A 22,500-nucleotide genomic window follows, 5' to 3' on the forward strand; every position below is an offset into this window, starting at 1 on the left:
TATTCTCAGATTCACCTTTTGGTGCTCGAGAGTGTTGGCAGTGAGTGGTTTCATTGTGGTTGGCGCGCTTCCCAGGCATTTTGTCTGAGGTCAGTTCACTGCTAGAATGACGAGAATGTGACTGTTGCTTTGTATTTTCCATAATTTTTTTTCTCGTTTCTTTTAAACAGGGCTCTCTCATTGTTGCTTAATGCTTAGTTTTGTGGTGACTAATGTTGGTCGGATGCAGCTAGATTTCCTCTCTCCTATGCAGGCGAGAGGTGGCAAGGGGTATTGAAGGATGGTGTCACTGGTGTGGGAGAGGAGCAAATGAGGACCCTCCTATCCCGCCTCCTGCTGCAGGACGAGTACTAGATTGATTATGCTCGTGTCCCCTGCATCCTCACTCTTCCTCCACGTTGATGCTTCGCAAAATAATATATTGGTGTGTCCTTAGGTTAGCAGCAGGAAATTTCCCGCTGTGTTTTACACAAACTTGTTTACTAGCATGACATTGAGGTGTGAATGATTGTGTTTCTGTAGTCAATGTTTGCAAAGGGTAGATGATGGCATCCAGTGGACGGTGCTCGGGACAGCCGCCAAGCTGCAAGAGCATTCCAGCTCCACGGATGCTATTTGTTCTTGCTGGATAATGAGAGGTTATTATCTTTGTGGTTAGTATATTCTTTATACACTTTACTGATCATTTCTATTGATTTTATAATTTTTACTAATTGTTCACTTGCATCATCATCATCATCATCGTCATCATCATCATCATCATCATCATCATCATTATCATCATAATTCCCAAGGAATATGAGTTTTCTGGAAGGTACGAGGAAAAACCGCTCTCGCTATTTATAGAAGGGAATTATTAAGATGGACCACTGGACGCTTCATTTCGCGGACTGGTGCATTGGAAAATGCGAAAGAAATGTCTTGGCTTGATCTTAAAGCTCCGTGTTCTGTCAACAAAGGCAGGTCTTATCTTGAATTGTTATTGATAATAAAAAAAAAAAAATTGTGGCAAGGAGCTCATCTCCTGAAGGAATGTTAAATACCGGTTTCTGGTGTATCCGGGCGGGTGGCTGGTGTCGCTGTCACCCAGCACCCAGCTTCTCTCCGTTCCCGCGTTAGGTGCCCCAGCTGCAACGGGTGAGGCTGTGGGAAGGAGGCCAAGTATCTCCGTCCAGCATCGCAGTAACCCTCCCTCATCCTTCTCTCGTCGTTATGTTGGAAGCAGTGTCAAGTTTCCCCAAGTTCCTGCCCAAGCCGGCGGCGGCGTGGTGGCTCCCGCTGCAGTGCTGAGGTGTGGCAGCAAGGCGAGGGGATCCTGGCCTGGCCTGGCCACCCCGGGCCAGGCTGGGCCGCTACACTCGCAGTAGTTCAAGCAGAACCAACCCTGACGTCACTGACCCGCCTTGCTCACCGTGTAGATCCTTATCGTAAGGTGAGCTGAAGTGTCGGCATTATCGCTGCCTCGTCCCGCATATAAACATTTTTCCAGTTACGGTATACTTCTCTCTTGACGCGGGCGCGCGCGCACATACCCACCCACCCACCCACCCACCCACCCACACACACACACACACACACACACACACACACACACACACACAAACTGGTGTGCGGGCAGATTGCCCTCGAGCGAATTGGTCACATCCTTCGATACCTTTACAAGCTGTTACTTGGAACCCAGACGACGAGTAACTGGAGATGATAGGGTCACGTAGGCCTGAGGCCCATGATGCTACTGCTGCTGCTTGCCTCCTTGTGGTAGCGGGTTTTGTTGTAGATTGCGGGCGCTCCCTTTGATCAGGCAAGTAATTAAGAACCATCACATTCTCCCTGTGACGAAAGCGGTGATGAAACCTTCTGACAGGTAATAGGCCTATTTTTAGACCCTCCCAAGAAACAGGATCCTTTGCGAAGCTTGCGTCAGCGGGGACGCAATTTCTTGTAGTAATTGTCTTAGCCACGTCTTGCCTGCACGGGGTCTGTCCTTGCCATTCTGGCTGATTTCCATCTTGGGTGTGTATTGTGTGTCTTCATCACACTTGGGGGTGGGGAAGTAGGTATCCTGTTTTCAGGTATATTCAAAAAGAGTTAAGGCAAGCAATTAGCATTGTCTGTTTAAGTTACTTAGCAGGGACTTTTGAAAATATTTTCTTTTTATACTAATAAGAAAGCTGCTTAGGTATAGTAATGATATTCTCAAAACATCATTCCATTAAAGGAAAATTTAAATAATTTAAATTGAAGGTGTGCAGTTAAGCGGTGTGGAGAAACTTGAATTCTATTTAGCGGCCATAAAACTTATGGAAGACTTAGAAAATATCTTTTGTTGTCCCAGTTTTATTAGTAATATACCGACCGACTGATAATATTGATAGTGGTGGTGGTGGTGGTGGTGTTTGTGCTGCTGCTGCTGCTGCTGCTGTTGCTGTTGCTGCTGCAACCACCACCACCACCACTACTACTACTACTACTACTACTACTACTACTACTACTACTACTACTACTACTACTACTACTACTACTACTGTTGCTGCTGCTGCTGCTGCTGCTGCTGCTGCTGCTGCAACTGCTATTGCTACTAATACTATCATTATCCTCATCATATACTCATCATCATCATCATCATCATTATCATCATCATCATCATCATGAACTTCCTCGTCCTCATCATAATTAATAAGAATAATAAGCTCCAGACGAAATAAACAACTAGTCTGGGAGACAAGACACACCGGGCGACCTTGCTGGCTGAAGGCAGTGGCTGCCTTGCCTTTATGGCCTGTGACATGAAGACACTTGCTCAATACCAAGGCACTGAACCTCTTCTGTCTTGGCTCAGGAGTCCTGCAGGACGGCTGGGACTTGCTGGTCTACTGCGCAGGTCCCTTGGAGTCACTCCGTGAGGCTGAGTAACTTGCTTGAACGCTTTTTGTGGCGATCAGTTGAATGTGTGTGGTGGTGTGTGGCGGTCATGTAAGGTGATACTGGACCGGCGAGGACGACAGACGGTAGTAACTTAACTCTGCCGTCCCCAGCCTCTGGAGGCTGGCCGTCTTACTCCACTTAACTCTCCTTCTTATTCCCTTCCCTCTGGCTTGTCGCCAGTACTGCAGCTCAATTTTTTCATGTCAACCTCTCTCTCTCTCTCTCTCTCTCTCTCTCTCTCTCTCTCTCTCTCTCTCTCTCTCTCTCTCTCTCTCTCTCTCTCTCTCTCTCATCTCTTCTCAGCATCTTTCCTTCACTTCTTCAAATCAATGACAACTTCTACACACCTTCCCTTCTGTCCGATGAACGTGGATGCACATGTATACTACACACGCACGCACGCACGCACGCACGCACGCACGCACGCACGCACGCACGCACGCACGCACACACACACACACACACACACACACACACACACACACACACACACACACACACACACACACACACACACACGGCCCCTCAAGTCAGGCATAAATCAGGGTCTAGGGCACCACTGTGAGGTCTGCCGGCCTCATAAATTGTAACTAGAGTAAACTTGGTGATTTATCGCCGCTCAGACTCGCCCGAAATTAACTGTTTGTTGATAAAAGCTACGGCTGAAATATTCCCTGGCGTCCTTGTTACTCCCGCAGACGTGCCGAACTATGATGCCGCACGATAATAGGAGCTCTTTAATCCGTTCCTTACCACCACTCGGGCGTCCTTTACCCCCATTGTATCTTCCTGTCTCAGTGGTGGACGCTCTCGACAGTTACTCCTCTCCCTCACACAGTTTTGTTATCTCTCGTCTGACTGTCAACGTCAAGCATCCTCACCTTTCCTTCCCCACCCTCTTCCTATACACTCTTGCATCCCCACATTCTGCCTTAAGTATTACTACATAGTGTCTTAACCTTGTAACACCTTTACGGCCATGTTGTGCACACATATCCTTGTTTCCCTCGCACCCACCTGCTCTTTTGTCATCAACACACACACACACACAAACACACACACACACACACACACACACACACACACACACACACACACACACACACACACACACACACACACACACACACACACACACACACACACACACACACACACACACACACACACACACACACACACACACACGCGGAGGTAAAATTATAAAGTAATCAAAAAGGCCGCATATATTTCAAGCATTAGATAATCAAAACAACAATCGCTGGCATTCATCATCCAGACTTGGAGTACGTTGATAAGGATCCATGTTACTGGGAAAGCCAAGCGTTACCCGCACCGGTCAGGCTCCATATCGGGGCGTCAAGTATATTACGTATTGGTCTCCACGAGGCCTATAAATAGCACACTTACGGCTGCATTAACCACCACTCAGATCAGAGAGTGGAAATGTCAGGTGGCGAAGATATTTGGCCGTGATTTATAGCCTGTGTTTCTCAGCATGTGGTGGTGGTGGTGGTGTTACAGTATACACCGTCGCTGCTACCATCAGTACCACCACTTCCACCACCACCGCGCTGCTGCCTCACCTCGCTACGATTTACGGTGATGGGCTATGTAAAGGGTAGAAAGGAGACGAAGATAATGTTGTCTCTCAGACTTCTTTCAGGTACGAGGCTCTCATATAAAACACACTTTTCCCAAACTTACATACTCCTTTTCGTTTCCCGTGTATAGAGACCGATTCATTTTCTTTTGTGTGTGAGTGGGTGGAACGGTTAGAATGTTGGTGTTTTCATCACATATCCATATCATTCGTAACTCCTTGTCTCTGCTGGGATTGCTCACTGGCCAGATGTGGGTAGAAACCTTCATATTTACCATTCTGCTTCTCAAATTAAGTCTATGTAACTCTTCAAAGTACATCTCACAAAGGTCAAGCTGTCATTTGTTCCTCTTTTATATTCCGTAATGTTTGTTCGCATCTTCAGCGTTGGGGTCCCAATCTGACCTTCCCGCCCTGCTACGCCACGCCCATTCCCGCCCCACCTCTTCCCGCCCCACCTCTTCCCGCCCGCCCTGCCTCACCCGTGCCTGCCTTTCACCCGTCCCTGGCAGGCCTGACGCATCCATCACCTTCCCTAGCGCGCTGTCTGACACCATTCCATCCCGTGGCATAATTAACCTACAATCAGTTCGTCTCGTGCCACACTCGCCCCATTATTATCTCTTCGTCTGACAAATGACCCACCATTAACTCGTCTGCCACAGCGTTCCTCGCCAACAGATCACTCAGTCATGAGTTAAAACGTCTAACAATACCCCACTCTCCCCCTCAGTCAGTCAGTCAGTCTCTCTCTCTCTCTCTCTCTCTCTCTCTCTCTCTCTCTCTCTCTCTCTCTCTCTCTCTCTCTCTCTCTCTCTCTCTCTCTCTCTCTCTCTCTCTCTCTCTCTCTCTCTCTCTCTCTCTCTCTCTCTCACACACACACACACACACACACACACACACGCCCGGTAGCTCAGTGGTTAGAGCGCTGGCTTCACAAGCCAGAGGACCGGGGTTCGATTCCCCGGCCGGGTGGAGATGTTTGGGTGTGTCTCCTTCACGTGTAGCCCTGTTCACCTAGCAGTGAGTAGGTACGGGATGTAAATCGAGGAGTTGTGACCTTCTTGTCCCGGTGTGTGGTGTGTGCCTGGTCTCAGGCCTATCCGAAGATCGGAAATAATGAGCTCTGAGCTCGTTCCGTAGGGTAACGTCTGGCTGTCTCGTCAGAGACTGCAGCAGATTAAACAGTGAAACACACACACACACACACACACACACACACACACACACACACACACACGGAATATTTATTATGGTATTATTTAGGCATTCCAGTGCTGAACAAGAAGAAGCAACTTTCTCCTCCTTGTTGTTGATGTTTATATCTATACAAATTATCATATGTTTATAATGTAAATCGCATGCTAGTGAGAGTCCGTGGTGGTGGTCAGCGCTGCAGATCCCGCTCAGTGCAGCTATAACTAGTAAGCGACTAGCTAAAAACAAGAGATGAGCTTACTTCTGCCGCCCTTATGACGCATAAACTATTGCAGGAGACGGCATTAAGGAGGATTATCGCGAACATTTCCATTCAAAAGCTTTCCTGATGCACGGGTGGAGGCTGCATTTTTTCTATCAGTTCATTTGTGGTGGGTCTTCCAGTCACTTTGCTGGTTCTGCTTTAGTATTCCTTTGTGATAGAGGCGATGCAGGAACAAACATTTGCTAGACTGTTGCGCTGGTATAGTAGGTTCTCGCTAGCTGTGGCGCTGTTTTGCGGCCTATCCATTCTTGTTGCCTCTTTCATCTTGTAGTTGTGTGATCACTCGTAAATATCAAGGGTTGATTGATTCATTATTATGATTCCTTTTATCGGTAGCATTTGATGTTGTATGTATTAATCAGCGTGTGTGTGTGTGTATGTGTGTGTGTGTGTGTGTGTGTGTGTGTGTGTGTGTGTGTGTGTGTGTGTGTGTGTGTGTGTGTGTGTGTGTGTTTACGATCTCGTGTTGATGACTGCCAGCTAGGAGAAGCGGTTTTTGGAAGACAGAATGGTATGGAGGAGGAGGAGGAGGAGGAGGAGGAGAAAATCATGAGCTCGCAACATACCGTATGACTCATCGTCGCCGCTAATGTTCTAAGGACAAAATATGGCGCCACAAATCATGACCAAATCTGTCAGGAAGAAATGAGAACGTGTGGAGAAACCGTCAGGCTGGAGCGGCGAGTGACCATCAACACCACTAGCCATCCGTCAGTGCCAGCGGCTTCCGGACGGCAGGAGGCGGAGGGTGGGGCGGGGACCGGCTTGGGGGATGCCGACGGTACTACTGCCGATGTAACTAGTGGTGGTGTTGCCGTGGGTGGAGGTTACTGACCCTTATTTGTACTGGTGCGTGCGAGGTGAGATGTCAAGTGGATTGTGGGTGACTGAAGGCAATACGTGGAGTACCTCGTGGCTCTTCATGGGAAAAAAAAAAAATGAAAGAGAAGTATTGTAGCGTCGTAGAGTTATGACTTGTGTATCGTCTTGTTCCCATGATAACTTTTCTTTTGTTGGTAGTTATCTGGTAATGCTCTCTCTCTCTCTCTCTCTCTCTCTCTCTCTCTCTCTCTCTCTCTCTCTCTCTCTCTCTCTCTCTCTCTCTCTCTCTCTCTCTCTCTCTCTCTCTCTCTCTCTCTCTCTCTCTCTCTCTCTCTCTCTCTCTCTCTCTCTCTCTCTCTCTCTCTCTCTCTCTGGTTCTCATCACACAATTTTCCTTTCCGTCTCCTTCTGCTCTCTCACCACTTTATAACATGCTCATTTTCATGTACTGCTCGGTGTCCTTTGACCTTGACACAGGCACCATTGGGAGTAACATGGGAGATAATGTAGCTGTACTAATTGTAGTTGCATGTGATGTAGTAGTAGTAGTAGTAGTAGTAGTAGTAGGAGGAGGAGGAGGAGGAGGAGGAGGAGGAGGAGGAGGAGGAGGAGGAGGAGGAGGAGGAGGAGGAGGAGGAACAGCAGCAGCAGCAGCAGCAGCAGCAGCAGGAGTAGGTGGAGGTAACTGACCCTCTCTCACAGCTGCCCTTCCTTCTCTTCCAGTTGCAAATTATGTTAAGACTGTCCTTAGCTGTATTAATAAAGATTACTGTACTGGTCATTTCTGTAAATCAGTGTGAATAACACAATACCAGGAACTGTACCACCACCACCACCACCACCACCACCAGTATAATAGTAACAGTAGTAGTTACGTCTGTGGTCGCCTTTTATGTGTAGAGCATTGAAAGGTGTAAGGAAGTGAGGAGTGTATTGCCGTGTCACTGTAGAGACCATTAACATCCAGACATCAGACATCGTACTCTTCATTCCCACGGCTGTCCTTAATGGCTGGCTGTCTCTGATGAAGTACTGCGATCTTTGCATTTTCTTTACCATCTCCCACATACACAGATCATCATATAACGGAACTTGACTATCTTTCATATATCTCTCTTTCTCTCTTGCTACGCCTGACACTGAAGCCTAGACTCAAATTAGTTAAGAATAAAGCTTTTCTGTAAGTACCGTATTAAATAGCAATGGAAATATCTGCTGCTTGTCCTTATTTATTTTTGCTTGAATTACACACATTTTTCCTCATCAATCCTACTTAACGGAGGAGCTTCAAATACTGCGGTGGGTGAGGAATGGAGATGGAGATGATGGAGATGAAGGCAGGGGTGGTGGTGGTGGTTTAGGGGAATCTCGGTGGGGTCATAGTGCCATCATCAAAAAGTGACGTTTCATTCGTGGCAGATCTTGGCGTCTTGTACTGGTCGTAAGAAAAATTGCCTCTATAGTTCTGGTGTATTCTCCACCTTCATCCCTCATTCCTTCCCTGTTCCAAGTAATGATGTATATCCCGTTCTTCCTCTTCCCTTGTCCTCAGTCTATCACAACAACAACAACAACAGCACTACTACTGCCGACAAAAATGGTTACCAATGTAGAGAAAACAATAACAGTAACAACAATAACAAAAGCAAGAACAGTAATGACGGCATAAACCACCAATATTATCTCATCAGCATGGCTAGATGGAGAAGAAGGCCATTAATGTGCGTCATGTGTTGTTATCTGGCGGTGGGAAGGGTGTATCATGTCGCAGTTCTAAGACACACCAGCTTGTACCATTCACGAGACACACCAGTTCGTTTTTATTATGAGAGATACCAGCTCGTCCTAATTACCGTAGTGCACCACCTTATGCCAATCCTAAGACACACCACCTTATCCCAGTCATGAGAGACAAACCACCTTATCCCAATCCCGAGAGATAAGAGCGTGTACTAATCCCACACTACAAAGTTATTATCAAGAGAAACCAGGTCGTCTCAAGAATGAAAAGAACAGACCAGGTCGTCCCAATCTTGAGACATAGGCTAGCTCGTGTGGATAGCGAGAGACACAAATCCTTCTGGTGTTGTACGGATTGGCAGATGTTAGATTGGTTGCGGAAGCCATTACCGGAGCACTGCAAGCCTCACATCGGTGCATGGGGCCGCCGCTGGGGGAGACTCCAGTGGCGGTGTAAGTAGTGAGCAACCTTTTATTTCTTGGTGTCGTGGGATGGCTCATGACAACGTGTGACATTCAGAAAACCTGTATCATTAGTTTGGTTTTGTTATTGTACCACGAATGGATTAATTGTTGGAGGAATGGACATATTCGTTTTGAGACCACTGATTATCAAGCCTACTAGAGCTCTGATTTTCGTTTGTGTGTTTCACTGTTTGATCTGCTGCAGTCTCTGACGAGACAGCCAGACGTTACCCTACGGAACGAGCTCAGAGCTCATTATTTCCGATCTTCGGATAGGCCTGAGACCAGGCACACACCAAACACCGGGACAACAAGGTCACAACTCCTCGATTTACATCCCGTACCTACTCACTGCTAGGTGAACAGGGGCTACACGTGAAAGGAGACACACCCAAATATCTCCACCCGGCCGGGGAATCGAACCCCGGTCCTCTGGCTTGTGAAGCCAGCGCTCTAACCACTGAGCTACCGTGTGTGTGTGTGTGTGTGTGTGTGTGTGTGTGTGTGTGTGTGTGTGTGTGTGTGTGTGTGTGTGTGTTCAATAAAGCACTTCTTTAATTTACACTGTCAACTATTATACACGCACAATGCTTGAATATTATACGCTGTGTCAGGATGAGAGGTCTTCATACTCACTCCCTTCTGCATCCTCGCAATGTTTGTCATCACTATGTATAGAAAATCTGTAGAATATTTTTTCATGTAATCCTATTTTTTAAAGAAACTATCCCGTTGCTGTCATTAACCCATTTCTCTTTCCTCTTCAGGTAAGGCGGGTGTTTGTGTGCAGACTGAGCGGTAAGGTAGGTGTGTCTAAGGACCTACCTCAATTAAGAAATGAATTTGAAGGTTATGCAGACGGTGCTTGATCAGTAAGTTATGAGCCCCTTAGAAATTGAGATATCCTTAAATGAAAAAAAAAAAAAGTGAGATACTCCTTCGGTCTTTTCTGCTATTTATCTTTATATATATATATATATATATATATATATATATATATATATATATATATATATATATATATATATATATATTATACGTAAATTCGTCACTTTTGTGTGGATGCGAATCCATACCGAAAAGTACGAGTATTAATGGAGGACTGGCCGAGTGTGTATTAGTGCGTGTGGCATTTGACGTACTTCATGATTGATGTCTAGCTGCTGCCAGACAACCATGATGTGTAGGTGCAGCTCATCTGTCCATTCGCCGCTAGGGGTGATTTCAAGTCAAGGCAGGTAGCGATCTCACCCTCAAGTGAGCAATCTGTATTATGTGGCTTGGTGGTGGTGGTTGGAGGAGGAGGAGGAGGAGGAGGAGGAGGAGGAGGAGGAGGAGGAGGAGGAGGAGGAGGAGGAGGAGGAGGAGGAGGAGGATGGTGGTGGTGGTGGTGGGGATGGGAGATAGCCTCACGTGTGTTAACTCTTCGGTTCCTTAGATTTAGTACTGAAAGTAACTATCATAGTGATACAGAATATCTTCGCTGACTCATTGTTTTAGCAATTATGTAAGGAACGAAGATTGTTAGTATATAATTGATGTAACCGATGTATTTTTATTTCACGGACTAACGTTTCTGAATTGTTCCTAGTTAAACAAGAAACATGATTCTTGAGCATTGATCCGAAGACCGAAGCAATGCTTGTGGGTCGCTTGGTGCTGCATAAGAACATTTGATGGTTATTTCCTCCTGCGCACACACCCTGTGTTTGAAGCTACTCTCACCTTGGTTGCAGGTCGTTCATCATTGACCTGTGACCAGTCAGAGGTGAGCCACTTGGGCACAAGACTTGGATTGTCGCCAGATGCTCCGCTTGATGTATATCTTTACTTGTCAGGAAAAGTAAGAAAAGAAACATGATATTGCTGAAGGCGTTGCTCATAAGCCTCACCATCGAGTAGTTAAGGGGTCTTTGTATGCCTTTGATTTATATGCAGGGCTTTGCTGCATGAGGACTAGAGTCGTGCCCGCCTCTCCAGTATTACAGCTTCGGCATAACAGGTGTTTTGCTCCGGAATTGGAGTGCAATGCAGCTGTTAAGGACGTCACAGGAAATGACCAGGAGTGACCACTGGCAATATTAAAGAGAAAATTATGTTAATGTGTTTGGGGAAAGTGACGCACAAATGCTTGGAGTGAGGGCGCGAGACGGGAGGAGTGAGGCGGAGTTTTTGGGGTGTGGCAGGGACGGGTGATGACCACATATCTTTACAGACCTCATCCATCTTGCTGCTTGAAAATATTTCCTGCTTTTTCGCTCCTGAGTGGCATGGTATATTTTTTTATTCAAAAGTTTGTTGTATGATTATTTTCTTAAAATGATTATACTATCCACAAAAACATGGAAACAACATTTTACTTTTCTTCATTTGCATTAATTGTCTGATATATGATGTCTTCACGTCACAGTCTGTATGTGCGAATTGTATATCAGTAGGTGTATCTGCCTCTTGTCTTATCTTTATATACATCTTTATTGTAGATCAAGTTTTGTGCATCAGGACTGTCTACATTTATTTTCCCAAGTTAATGTTTGCGATTCTGCAATTCATATTGAACATTATTATTATTATTTTTTCTTTTTTGTTTTGGTATATCGCCACTATTTTATCTGCGGCGAGGTGGGCAGAACTAAATGTTGAAATCAATATAAAGGAAAGCAAGAGCTTGCACAGCACAGTCGTATCGTGTGGTAAGGCTGCTTCCTTCCCCACCTGCATGTTGATGTGCCCGCTGCGCCACAGAACCCACCCGCTCCTTGCTCTGGTTGCTCACACCACCTTCTCATCTTTCTTAAAGTACATGTGGCGTTGACAGGATTACTGGCGGCTCCTCTCCCACACATGGCTCAGGAATGTGTACGTGGAAGGCTTAAGGGGACAGACAGCACAGACTGCTTGGGCTTGGCGGGTAGCGGGGCAGCCTATATGCACTGGAGGATGGCTTAGCGTATACATTCAGTCCTACAAACTGCAAAATGCTTATATTACCATATTACTATTTTTTTTTATTTGCAGATGAAAGAAAATCGGTAAGGGAAATATTTTTGATGTATGTTAAAGCAATTTGTTGTGCTTGTATCTTGGCTGTCATCTCGTAAGAGCCGGGAAATCGGGAAATATAATATGTATTTTATTTTTATCATTGTTACTCACGAAAATTGTTTGGAAATCATGTCTAAGATTCTTGAGTGACGGAACAGAGTGAAGGTAATGTCACGCCAAGAAAACATTTATGTGTGTTCTTGCATCTACCTCACGGGTATAACCGGAGAATTCTGTTGTACTTCTTTTTTTTCTTCTTCAAATGCCTGAAGACTTACAGCAGAGCAGCTTGAAGACACCCCCGTTACTGAGCTGATCATATTCCTTTTTGAAAGTGTCCTAGTGTGTCAGTATTGCCAGCAGAAGGACCCCCCCCCCTACACACACACACACACACATTCCTGAACCATGTGCAGTGTTTCCTAAGTTTTGTTGAATAGCCAGTGACCCTTTCATGAAGGAATGTAGGCCTACAACTTGGTGGGATGACATTTTTAATTTCAATGATTGAAATCCCACTTTTTGCATTTCTTCATCACTGCATTTATACACTTTATTTATTGATTTTTTTATTATTATTATTACTTTTTTAGTACAATAAAATCAATATATTAATCTGACAAGTCCGTGTGCTAGTCAGATGGCAAATACCTTAAAGTAACTGACAATGCCTTGTGTGTAGTTGGTGCTCGCCCCGTTCGACCAACCTACTCTCCCTTACTATTCTCATGTCCTGCGTTGTCGGGGGTAGAAGAAGGCTTGGCCTTCTTACCTCAGTGTTTGTGGATGGTTTTCACTTATTTTGTTCCAGTCGCTGTATTTGTAGCTCAGAAAGTTTGATGCGTTGACTGTCATCACAGGAGAAGCATGTACTCGTGAACAAAGGGATGTGCGATGAGCGGGCATGCGTCCTTATTAAAGCGTGTACCGATTTATAGTTGGTCAACTAACACCCCAGCTCAAAGCTCACTAAAACTTGTCTGTTGTGTTGTCGCAAGACTGCTTAAAAACTAGCATTATGGTCGGCTATTTTTTCATGTAACACTACGATTGTAAAGAAACGAGCCAGTGCTTATATTATGGTAAGCCAGAGAAGGTAAACTTACGTGTTTTGTCTTTACTTTATTCCTTGATATTCTGTGACCACGGAGGATTAAAACTTTAGATATTACTTTGTGCTTGAGCCTTGACGGGGGAAATATGGCGTGCTGAAGGGCGGCTCCACAGTGCTGAATGGTGTTTGTTTGTTTGCGACGACGAATGTTGGAAGAAAATGAAAATGTTGATGCCGCGCCCCACCATCCCATTCAGACCTACGCCACCCTTGCCTTTTGAAGCGCTTCCTGTTTATCTTTGTTTCTTACCTCTGTGTGCTAGACGTCTTCTCTCTCTCTCTCTCTCCGTCTGTCTCTCATTCAAGACGGATTCGTTCGACACTTCTTACTAGTGTATTTTACCTTTCATCTGAAGTATTTTTTACCATCATGCTCATAAACGTATATTGTGCTTTGTTATTATGATTACACCTCCTCCTGCTTGCTTGACCATTTCTATTCTCAAGCAGAGCTCTTCTGTCATTCTCGTAGTCCTGCCTTATTCTGCTGTTGGTGTTTGACTTACCTTTCCTCAAGTTTTGCCGGCCTCACGCCTTGCCCTCACCATTCTAAACGTCCGCCCCCACTGCTGGTTTGACTCTTACATCAGCGCTATTTCCCACCGGATGAATGGACCGCTTTGGGCAGCCTTGTGGTGGCAGGACATGAATGGAGGTGTTTTTGGGGGTCAGGTTTTACGACATAGGGCGTGGCGGGTGTGGTGTGCTGGGCGACGCCCCTTCCTAGCAAGGCGAACACCTTCTTGGGTCTGATTACCCTGGCGCCGCTACGCTCCCCGCCCTCGCTCTCTTATTGTCTGTGATTGGCTATTCCTCTTTGGCCATGCTGGCGAGGGGTGAGCCAAACCTGGCACCTCCTGCGCCTTACAGGACCAAGGAAAGCCGAATTGTTTCTCCACATTAATTATAAATAAGTCAGCAGTGCAGTTTTTTTTTTCATCCTTATGCAAGTACTTATAAATGATCACCTCTATTCTCCCCCAGGGGGCACGTGCGTGCGTGCGTGCGTGCTCAGTGGTTAGAGCGCTGGCTTCACAAGCCAGAGGACCGGGGTTCGATTCCCCGGCCGGGTGGAGATATTTGGGTGTGTCTCCTTTCACGTGTAGCCCCTGTTCACCTAGCAGTGAGTAGGTACGGGATGTAAATCGAGGAGTTGTGACCTTGTTGTCCCGGTGTGTGGTGTGTGCCTGGTCTCAGGCCTATCCGAAGATCGGAAATAATGAGCTCTGAGCTCGTTCCGTAGGATAACGTCTGGCTGTCTCGTCAGAGACTGCAGCAGATCAAACAGTGAAACACACACACACACACACACACACACACACACACACACACACACACACACACACACACACACACATATATATATATATATATATATATATATATATATATATATATATATATATATATATATATATATATATTGTATTATTTTAGCAAGTATTTTTTTTCTGTGGGTTTCGTTAAATTGGTGCAATCTCAGCCACTTTGACAGAACTTGAGATAATTTAAACTTTCCACAGCGGAAGCACATGCTATCCTCAGCCTCAGAATGATGTGCAATATTTAGTTTGGCTTTGAAAACACCAACTGGTACGAAACAGCTGCAGTTGCCGGCAAATGTGTTCCATTGTGGCGAGAGAGAGAGAGAGAGAGAGAGAGAGAGAGAGAGAGAGAGAGAGAGAGAGAGAGAGTAAAATCTTGCATTCTTATTATGTCTTCACTTCTTCCTGTGTAGTGTTGTAAGGGTGTGCCCAAAGCAGCAGTCCGGAACAAGTTAATGGCGAGGGAGGAACGCTGCTGGACTGGGGTGTACCTTTTCAAATCAAGGGGAAAAATATGAAAACACTCGAGACTTCAGGTTATGGCCGTGATCACGCCAACCTCAGAGTGTCATGCTGTCACTCTAGTTTTTACGCTGCGCAACTTCCCTCAACCCCTTCTGCCTGGGACGTATCTCTCGCCGAGGCTCGGGTTCAAAGGCCTTCCTCGTGGTCTTTATGGCCAAGTGACCACTAGCGGACACGTTCCCTAACCCACCTACCCCCATGCCGTGAGTCATGCGCCTAGCCCGCCATAATGGATATTGTGCGACTGATACACTGTGTGTGTGTGTGTGTGTGTGTGTGTGTGTGTGTGTGTGTGTGTGTGTGTGTGTGTGTGTGTGTGTGTGTGTACCCTTGCCGGCTAGGTTTGGGAGTGGTGTGAATTAAGTTTGTGGTGAGGGAGATGAACTTGGGTGCCGCCCTAGATCTCCTTTATTTGCTCTTGGAACGAGGCACCGTGAATATGTCTTTTTGATATAGTTGTCATGACGCCGCCAGTGATTAGTTAGTGTTTAATGTTCGTCTTTATTCCTTTGCTGACCAAAAGGTCTTGGTTAAGATCCCGCTCTCTTTCCCGCTTCATATGACTCTATGCACTTCCTCGCTTCTATCTCACGCTCATAATTCATCCCAAGACACGCAGGACACGCAGCATATTAGGTTGTGGTGCTGGCATTGTCTTTCCTTACTATCACTAATAATCATGGCAGTAATTATCATAATCAATGAGATGAGTAATGTGATGCTTGTTTGCTATTTTTATTAGCGATTTTTATTTTCCCTACAAATGGAGGAATATCCATCCCCTAAGATAATTAAAGGGAGAACAGAAAGGATTTTATCGTTTAGTGAGGAATAATGTAAAAAAAAAAAAAAAAATCTAAGCACTTTGGATTTATTAACGACTTGCAATATTTCCGTTTTCGAAAGGAGAGAACAGGGAAAGGGATGAACATAGCAGCAATTACCATTAAAAAATGTTGACTTAATAACAAAATTGAAAATTAATCTTCTGTTGCGACTCTGAACATAGAAAGGTTACAAAAGATCTGAAAGGAGAGAGTATTGGATTGGATGCCATTTGTTTCTCAGGGTCATTGTTGATTTTGGAGTTTGGGGAGGGAAAGGAGGGCGGACCTGGTTCAGAGGGAGGGAGGGAGAATGATTGCATAGTGGGAGAGACAGTAGTGATTCGGGACTGAAAGAGAAAAAAATATATTGCTAATTTAGAAAGCTGTTTGAAAGTCAGGAAGAGAGGAAAAGAGGAAGATAGGAGATAAGGAGGGCACGCATGAGTGTCCCACTGTGGCCTGGATCAACTAGCGTGCACTGGGTGATAGAGCGGCGTGGTGATGTAGTGGGGGCATGTAGCGTACATGGCAAGATACAGTGACATTAACACTATTTTCTTTCACGATAAAGACAGGGAACTTTAATCAGTCATTTCAATAAAACCATCTCGCGGTTTTTCATCAGCAAAAGTAAAAAGGTGTGTCTCCATGTGGCGCCTAAGGCGTGAGTGTACCCCTTGGTTCCAAGAAGGACAGGGTCTGTGGGATGCCTTCATTCGGCGAGTGACCTGATGAATCCTTAAGGCAGAATCCAGAAGCGTAAAGTTGTTTTGGCTCAGCCGCGCCACGCCTTCCCTCCTCCCTCCGTGCACTTTCAGGGCTGTGTGCCTTTCGTCTCTCTCTCTCTCTCTCTCTCTCTCTCTCTCTCTCTCTCTCTCTCTCTCTCTCTCTCTCTCTCTCTCAACATGCGGTACTTTTCTGTCCTTATCTCCTTTTCTCCTCCGTTCTTTTCCTCAGTGTCCCACCTGTGAGGAGAGCAGACTGATATAGTGAAGGGTAGTCAGCCCGTGTCCCCGCCTTTGTAACCCGTAAAGCCTAGAGCATACCTCTCGGTGAGTCTACGCGGCATCCCGCGTCGACAGGGAGTCAGTCTTGCGGTGGCTCATTTCTTTCGTTATCAGCGTGGTACGACCGCTAAGGTTAGGGTGACTCACTTCTTGTCCTCTTTTAACCTCCTCCTCCTCCTCCTCCTCGTAATGGTAGTGCGTCACTATTTAAGCGCTGTCGCCAATCTCACACATTCCAAGTTGACTCGAGTCTCGCTTAGGGGGAACTTTGACAACTCTTGGAGGCCTCAGGTGGCAGAGTACTCCCCTCTCCCCCTCCCCTGCCCCCCTCCTTCCAGTGAGGTAGAGAAGTAGGGAGGGGGTGTGGCTGCAATGATTGGCTGCTGAGTTTGGGCGTCGCCGCCGAGTTTATTTGCGTTCCGTCAGTCTGCCGTCGATCGCATCCAGATATTGATTCGCGTTTTGGTGTACGTCATGGCTGTTCCTCACACTTGACTTACTTTTTATTATTTTTCACCATCGTGAGTGTCAGCGTTGAACTCACTCCCCAGAAAATACAGTGAAAAGAAGCCCGCCTTACAGATTGTTACTAAGACGTAGGAGGTGAGCCTTTCGAGATGTTTGAGCGAGTTTTTCCTTCTTTCTTTTTCTTGTGCGCTCACTTTTGGCCACATTCCCATCCAGACTATATTCACGCACGCCCAGTGTGTTCTTGCCAGCCGCGCGCTAATAGCTGGGTTGTACTCGGCCGTCGCACCGCCCATTATGGCCAGGTAATCTTGCCGCCTCCACAAGAACACGCTCGTCCTCCTTTCTTCCTGATGGTTAAAATAAGTGTAATTTATGTTATTTTGGCATTTATTTTCTAACATGGAATCGAACTTATGCCAATATTTTTTTTTTCTTTCCTCCTGTCAAGCTATATTGACTGTACGATGGGTAAGAGGCAGAGGTGGTGGTGGTGGTAATAGTTTTGGTGATTATGATGATGATGATGATGATGATGAGGAGGAGGAGGAGGAGGAGGAGGAGGAGGAGGAGGAGGAGGAGGAGGAGGAGGAGGAGGAGGAGGAGGAGGAGGAGGGGAGAAACGAACGAACAAACGTCTCTGTGGAGTTTCCTCATGATTTGTAATTCTTTAAAAATCAGTCGACAAGTGAAAAGACACACACACACACACACACACACACACACACACACACACACACACACACACACACACACACACACACACACACACACACACACCGGTAGCTCAGTGGTTAGAGCGCTGGTTTCACAAGCCAGAGGACCGGGGCTCGATTCCCCGGCCGGGTGGAGATATTTGGGTGTGTCTCCTTTCACGTGTAGCCCCTGTTCACCTAGCAGTGAGTAGGTACGGGATGTAAATCGAGGAGTTGTGACCTTGTTGTCCCGGTGTGTGGTGTGTGCCTGGTCTCAGGCCTATCCGAAGATCGGAAATAATGAGCTCTGAGCTCGTTCCGTAGGGTAACGTCTGGCTGTCTCGTCAGAGACTGCAGTAGATCAAACAGTGAAACACACACACCGCGTAGTGTAGTGGTTAGCACGCTCGACTCACAATCGAGAGGGCCGGGTTCGAGTCCCGGTAAGCGGCGAGCCAATTGAGCAAGCCTCTTAATGTGTGGCCCCTGTTCACCTAGCAGTAAATAGGTACGGGATGTAACTCGAGGGGTTGTGGCCTCGCTTTCCCGGTGTGTGAAGTGTGTTGTGGTCTCAGTCCTACCCGAAGATCGGTCTATGAGCTCTGAGCTCGCTCCGTAATGGAGAAGACTGGCTGGGTGACCAGTAGGCGACCGAGGTGAATTACACACTAGTTGAAACGCCATTTAAAAGACATTCACAAACGAACAAACAGACAGACAGATAGACATGATGTGGTGGAAGTGTACGTAGTTTTTTATAGTGGTGATGATGGTGAACATGGTGAAGATGATGTAGTGTAGAGGTGTAGGTAGAATGATGGTGGTGCAGTGGTGGTGAGGACTTTGTGATAGCAATAGGGTGTAGTGGTGGTGACGGAGGTGATAGTGACGATGATTTGTGTAATAAATTGTGCCAATGATGGTTACTCCGGCGTTTTCAAGTCAATCAGTAAGTTAGTCAGTTAGTCAGCCACGCAGTCGGTCAGGTTGTAAGTCAGTAAGTCAGGTAGTCAAGTAGTCAATCAGCTCGTGTAAGGTTGATGCCTTTAAGATGCTTTTTATTAACGTTTAAAGAAGGAAAAGAAAAGAATAAAAACTGAAATGTAGAAGGAAGTGTCGCCTCATTCTCCTGAGTGTTAGGAGGAAATGACTTCCCTCTTCCTTCCCTCCCCTTGCCATTCCGCTTTCCCTTCCTGCCTCCCTTGTCTGCGCCTACCCTTTCTTCCTTCGTCCATACACAATCTCTGTTTCACTACCATCTCTCTGCTTTCCATTGCTTGTCGCCTCTCTCACTACTTCACTTTGTTCCTGTCCTCTTTATTAGCCTCTCCTCTTCCTCTTTCTCCTTCTCCTTCTCCTTCTCCTTCTCCTTCTCCTTCTCCTTTTCCTTCTCCTTTTTCTCCTCCTCCTCCTTTTTCTCTTCCTCCTCCTCCTCCTTTTTCTCTTCCTTCATGAACGTAAACAAAACGCCTGGACCAGACAAGATATCACCCAGGCTTCTCAAAGAAGCGAAAAATGAACTCGTGAAACCACTCACGATTATATTCAATAAAACTTTACAAGCAGGGAAAGTCCCCAGGAGTGGAAGCTAGCAAATGTCACGCCCATTTTCAAGAAAGGAAATAAATCTCTCCCAGCTAATTACAGACCAATCAGCCTTACTTCAGTAGTGTGCAAGCTGATGGAAACGATAATCAGAGATAAGATTGTCAAATTTTTAGAAGAAAATAAGATCATGAAGGATTCACAACATGGTTTCAGAAACAAGAGATCCTGCTTAACAAACCTACTAGACTTCTTTTATGAAGTTTTTAACTCGTATGACGAGACAAAAGCAGTGGATGTTATTTATCTTGATTTCCAGAAAGCTTTCGACACTGTCCCTCACAAGAGGCTAATCAGCAAAGTAAAAGCTCACGGCATAGCTGGAAATACCCTGAAATGGCTGGAAGACTGGCTCTCTGACAGAAAGCAACGTGTTGTTATAAATGGAAAAGAATCAGAGTGGCACAATGTGAAAAGTGGTGTTCCTCAAGGCTCTGTATTAGGACCAGTTCTTTTCATTGTTTATATTAATGATATTGATGAAGGAATCACTTGTAAAATAAGCAAATTCGCGGACGACACCAAAATAATGAGCAAAGTTACATCAACGTCACAATGGCAAGAACTACAGTGTGACTTAAATAAACTGACACGCTGGGCAGAAAAATGGCAAATGAAATTCAATATAGAAAAGTGTAAAGTCCTACACATTGGAAGTAACAATGTACAAGCAAAATACGTAATGAGTAATGTACCTCTGGCAAGTGCTGAGAATGAAAAAGATCTTGGTGTTGTGGTGTCTAAAGATCTCAAGCCGAGCAAACACTGCACAGAAGCAGTAAAGAATGCAAATAAATTAGTTGGGTTCATTGGAAGAACCTTTGAATTTAAATCAGAAAAAGTTATCCTTACTTTATATAACTCATTGGTGCGTCCTCAGCTTGAATACTGTGTGCAGTTCTGGTCACCATATTACAGAAAAGACATTGAAAAACTGGAAAGGATCCAGCGTAGAGTGACCAAGATGATTCCGAGATTGAGAAACAAGCCGTATGAGGAACGACTGGAAGCATTAAATTTATTCAGCTTAACAAAGCGCAGGATAAGAGGAGACCTAATCGAAGTTTTCAAAATTTTTCAGGGATACAACAACCTTGATGTAAATAAATATTTTACTATTGATCATTCCACCATAACAAGGAATAATGGATTTAAAATTACACCAAAACGCTTTAAAACCCACGAGGCAAAGCACTTTTCTTTAATAGAATAGTTAACATTTGGAATAAGCTTCCTTCTGAAATAGTAAACAGTACTTCCATTGCATCATTCAAAAACAAAATTGATAAATATTTAAAGAATAACCCCAACAAGCTCTCTTCTTGTCTGAATAATTAAACATGATACTATATTAACTTTCTTATAGATAGATATGTAGAGTTCACCGTAGGGTGAATAATAGAATCTCCTTTCATCCTTTCCTGTGAAAATTCCATGTCAGTTTTTCCATACTGCATGGTACTTTTCCAAGCTATTTTCCATGCCAGCGAAAGCTGGAGGGAGTGGTGGGTGGGGAGGAGCCTTCTCCTGTACTGTCCTGTCTCTCTTATCTGTAGCCAGTTAGAAGTAGTTACCAAACAGCCTCGAAAGGACCAACAGGTCTGTTGCTGTTTGGCTTTCCTTTATTCCTTTGTATTCCTCCTCCTCCTTTTCTCTTCCTCCTCCTCTTCCTTTTTCTCTCCCTCCTCCTCCTCCTTCTCCTTCTCCTTCTCCTTCTCCTTTTCCTTCTCCTTCTCCTTCTCCTTCTCCTTCTCCTCCTCTCCTCCTCCTCCTCCTCCTCCTCCTCCTCCTCCTCCTCCTCCTCCTCCTCCTCCTCTCCCTTCCGCGTCGCCCTGGGTACGTGCTCTGAGCGACGATAATCCCGTTGTGGAGATGAAACTATCGCGGGTCTTGCCTCCTAGAGAAGAGACCTAATCCTTAAACCAGTTCCTGGCACGTTCGTGGTATGCTTCAGCCATCTCTCTCTCTCTCTCTCTCTCTCTCTCTCTCTCTCTCTCTCTCTCTCTCTCTCTCTCTCTCTCTCTCTCTCTCTCTCTCTCTCTCTCTCTCTCTCTCTCTCTCTCTCTCTCTCTCTCTCTCTCTCTCTCTCTCTCTCTCTCTCTCTCTCTCTCTCTCTCTCTCTCTCACACACACACACACACACACACACACACACACACCGGCATCTCTTGCATACCGAGATGTCAGGTAATGTGTGTCATCGTGTAGCACAGGAAGCATATTGTCTGAACTGCTTGAAGGTCAGCTGTGTCACGCTTTTCAAATGACTGGGAATTTCTCTTCTAGAAAGGGACGATGTCCGCATTTCAGTCTACCGTCCTATAGTTTTTCTTTCATGTTTTGGATGTCCAGAAGGTGATGTTCTTCAGGCTTTGATCACTTGGCATTGCCGTGGTCTAGAGTGTCAGGTGCCAGATGAAATTGGGCAGGTGATTTTTGCTGTCTTATTAATGTCGTCACGAGAAGGTGTTCTATAGTCATGTCTATACTTCACGCCACAGATATGCAAATGTAGCTTATATTGCGTGTTTGTACAATATTCATATTCGATCTAAGTTCGGCCATTGACCTTGGATATAAAAGGAAAGTTTTGCGTCAAAAGTCATTGGTAGTTGCTCACGGCGTGGCCATCGATGGGTACTATTGGTAGCTGGCGGCGGCGTCATGCATGTATGATGATGCTCTGCTTTATTTTGATGTAAGGAAGATACTTTTGTCTGTTGCGATAGTCTTATTTGTTACTGTCTAACACTCACTTGTAACTTATGTAAGTTATTGTAAACAAGCTATGGGCAATGATAAGAAAAGACTTTTTTATGTTATGGCCTATAGCGCCTATAAGCAAACTTGA

The 22,500-nt window shown here is 45.5% G+C and overlaps 1 protein-coding gene across 3 annotated transcripts in view; it reads left to right on the plus strand.

Moving 5' to 3' along the window:
- The window catches only part of LOC123504761, a 229,214-nt gene that overhangs the window by 86,561 nt on the left and 120,153 nt on the right, over positions 1-22,500 (plus strand). The window contains exon 6 of one of the 3 annotated variants that reach the window (XM_045255565.1): positions 9,806-9,943. The exons of the other annotated variants lie outside the window; for them this stretch is intronic. Within the exon in view, the coding sequence (XP_045111500.1) occupies positions 9,806-9,907 (102 nt within the window). The 3' untranslated portion in view covers positions 9,908-9,943. Of the gene's footprint in view, positions 1-9,805; positions 9,944-22,500 lie in introns of those variants that run through there. 3 annotated transcript variants of the gene reach the window in all.

This window comes from Portunus trituberculatus, chromosome 17 (genome assembly GCF_017591435.1).
Source record: "Portunus trituberculatus isolate SZX2019 chromosome 17, ASM1759143v1, whole genome shotgun sequence".
Classification (NCBI taxonomy): Eukaryota; Metazoa; Arthropoda; class Malacostraca; order Decapoda; family Portunidae; genus Portunus; species Portunus trituberculatus.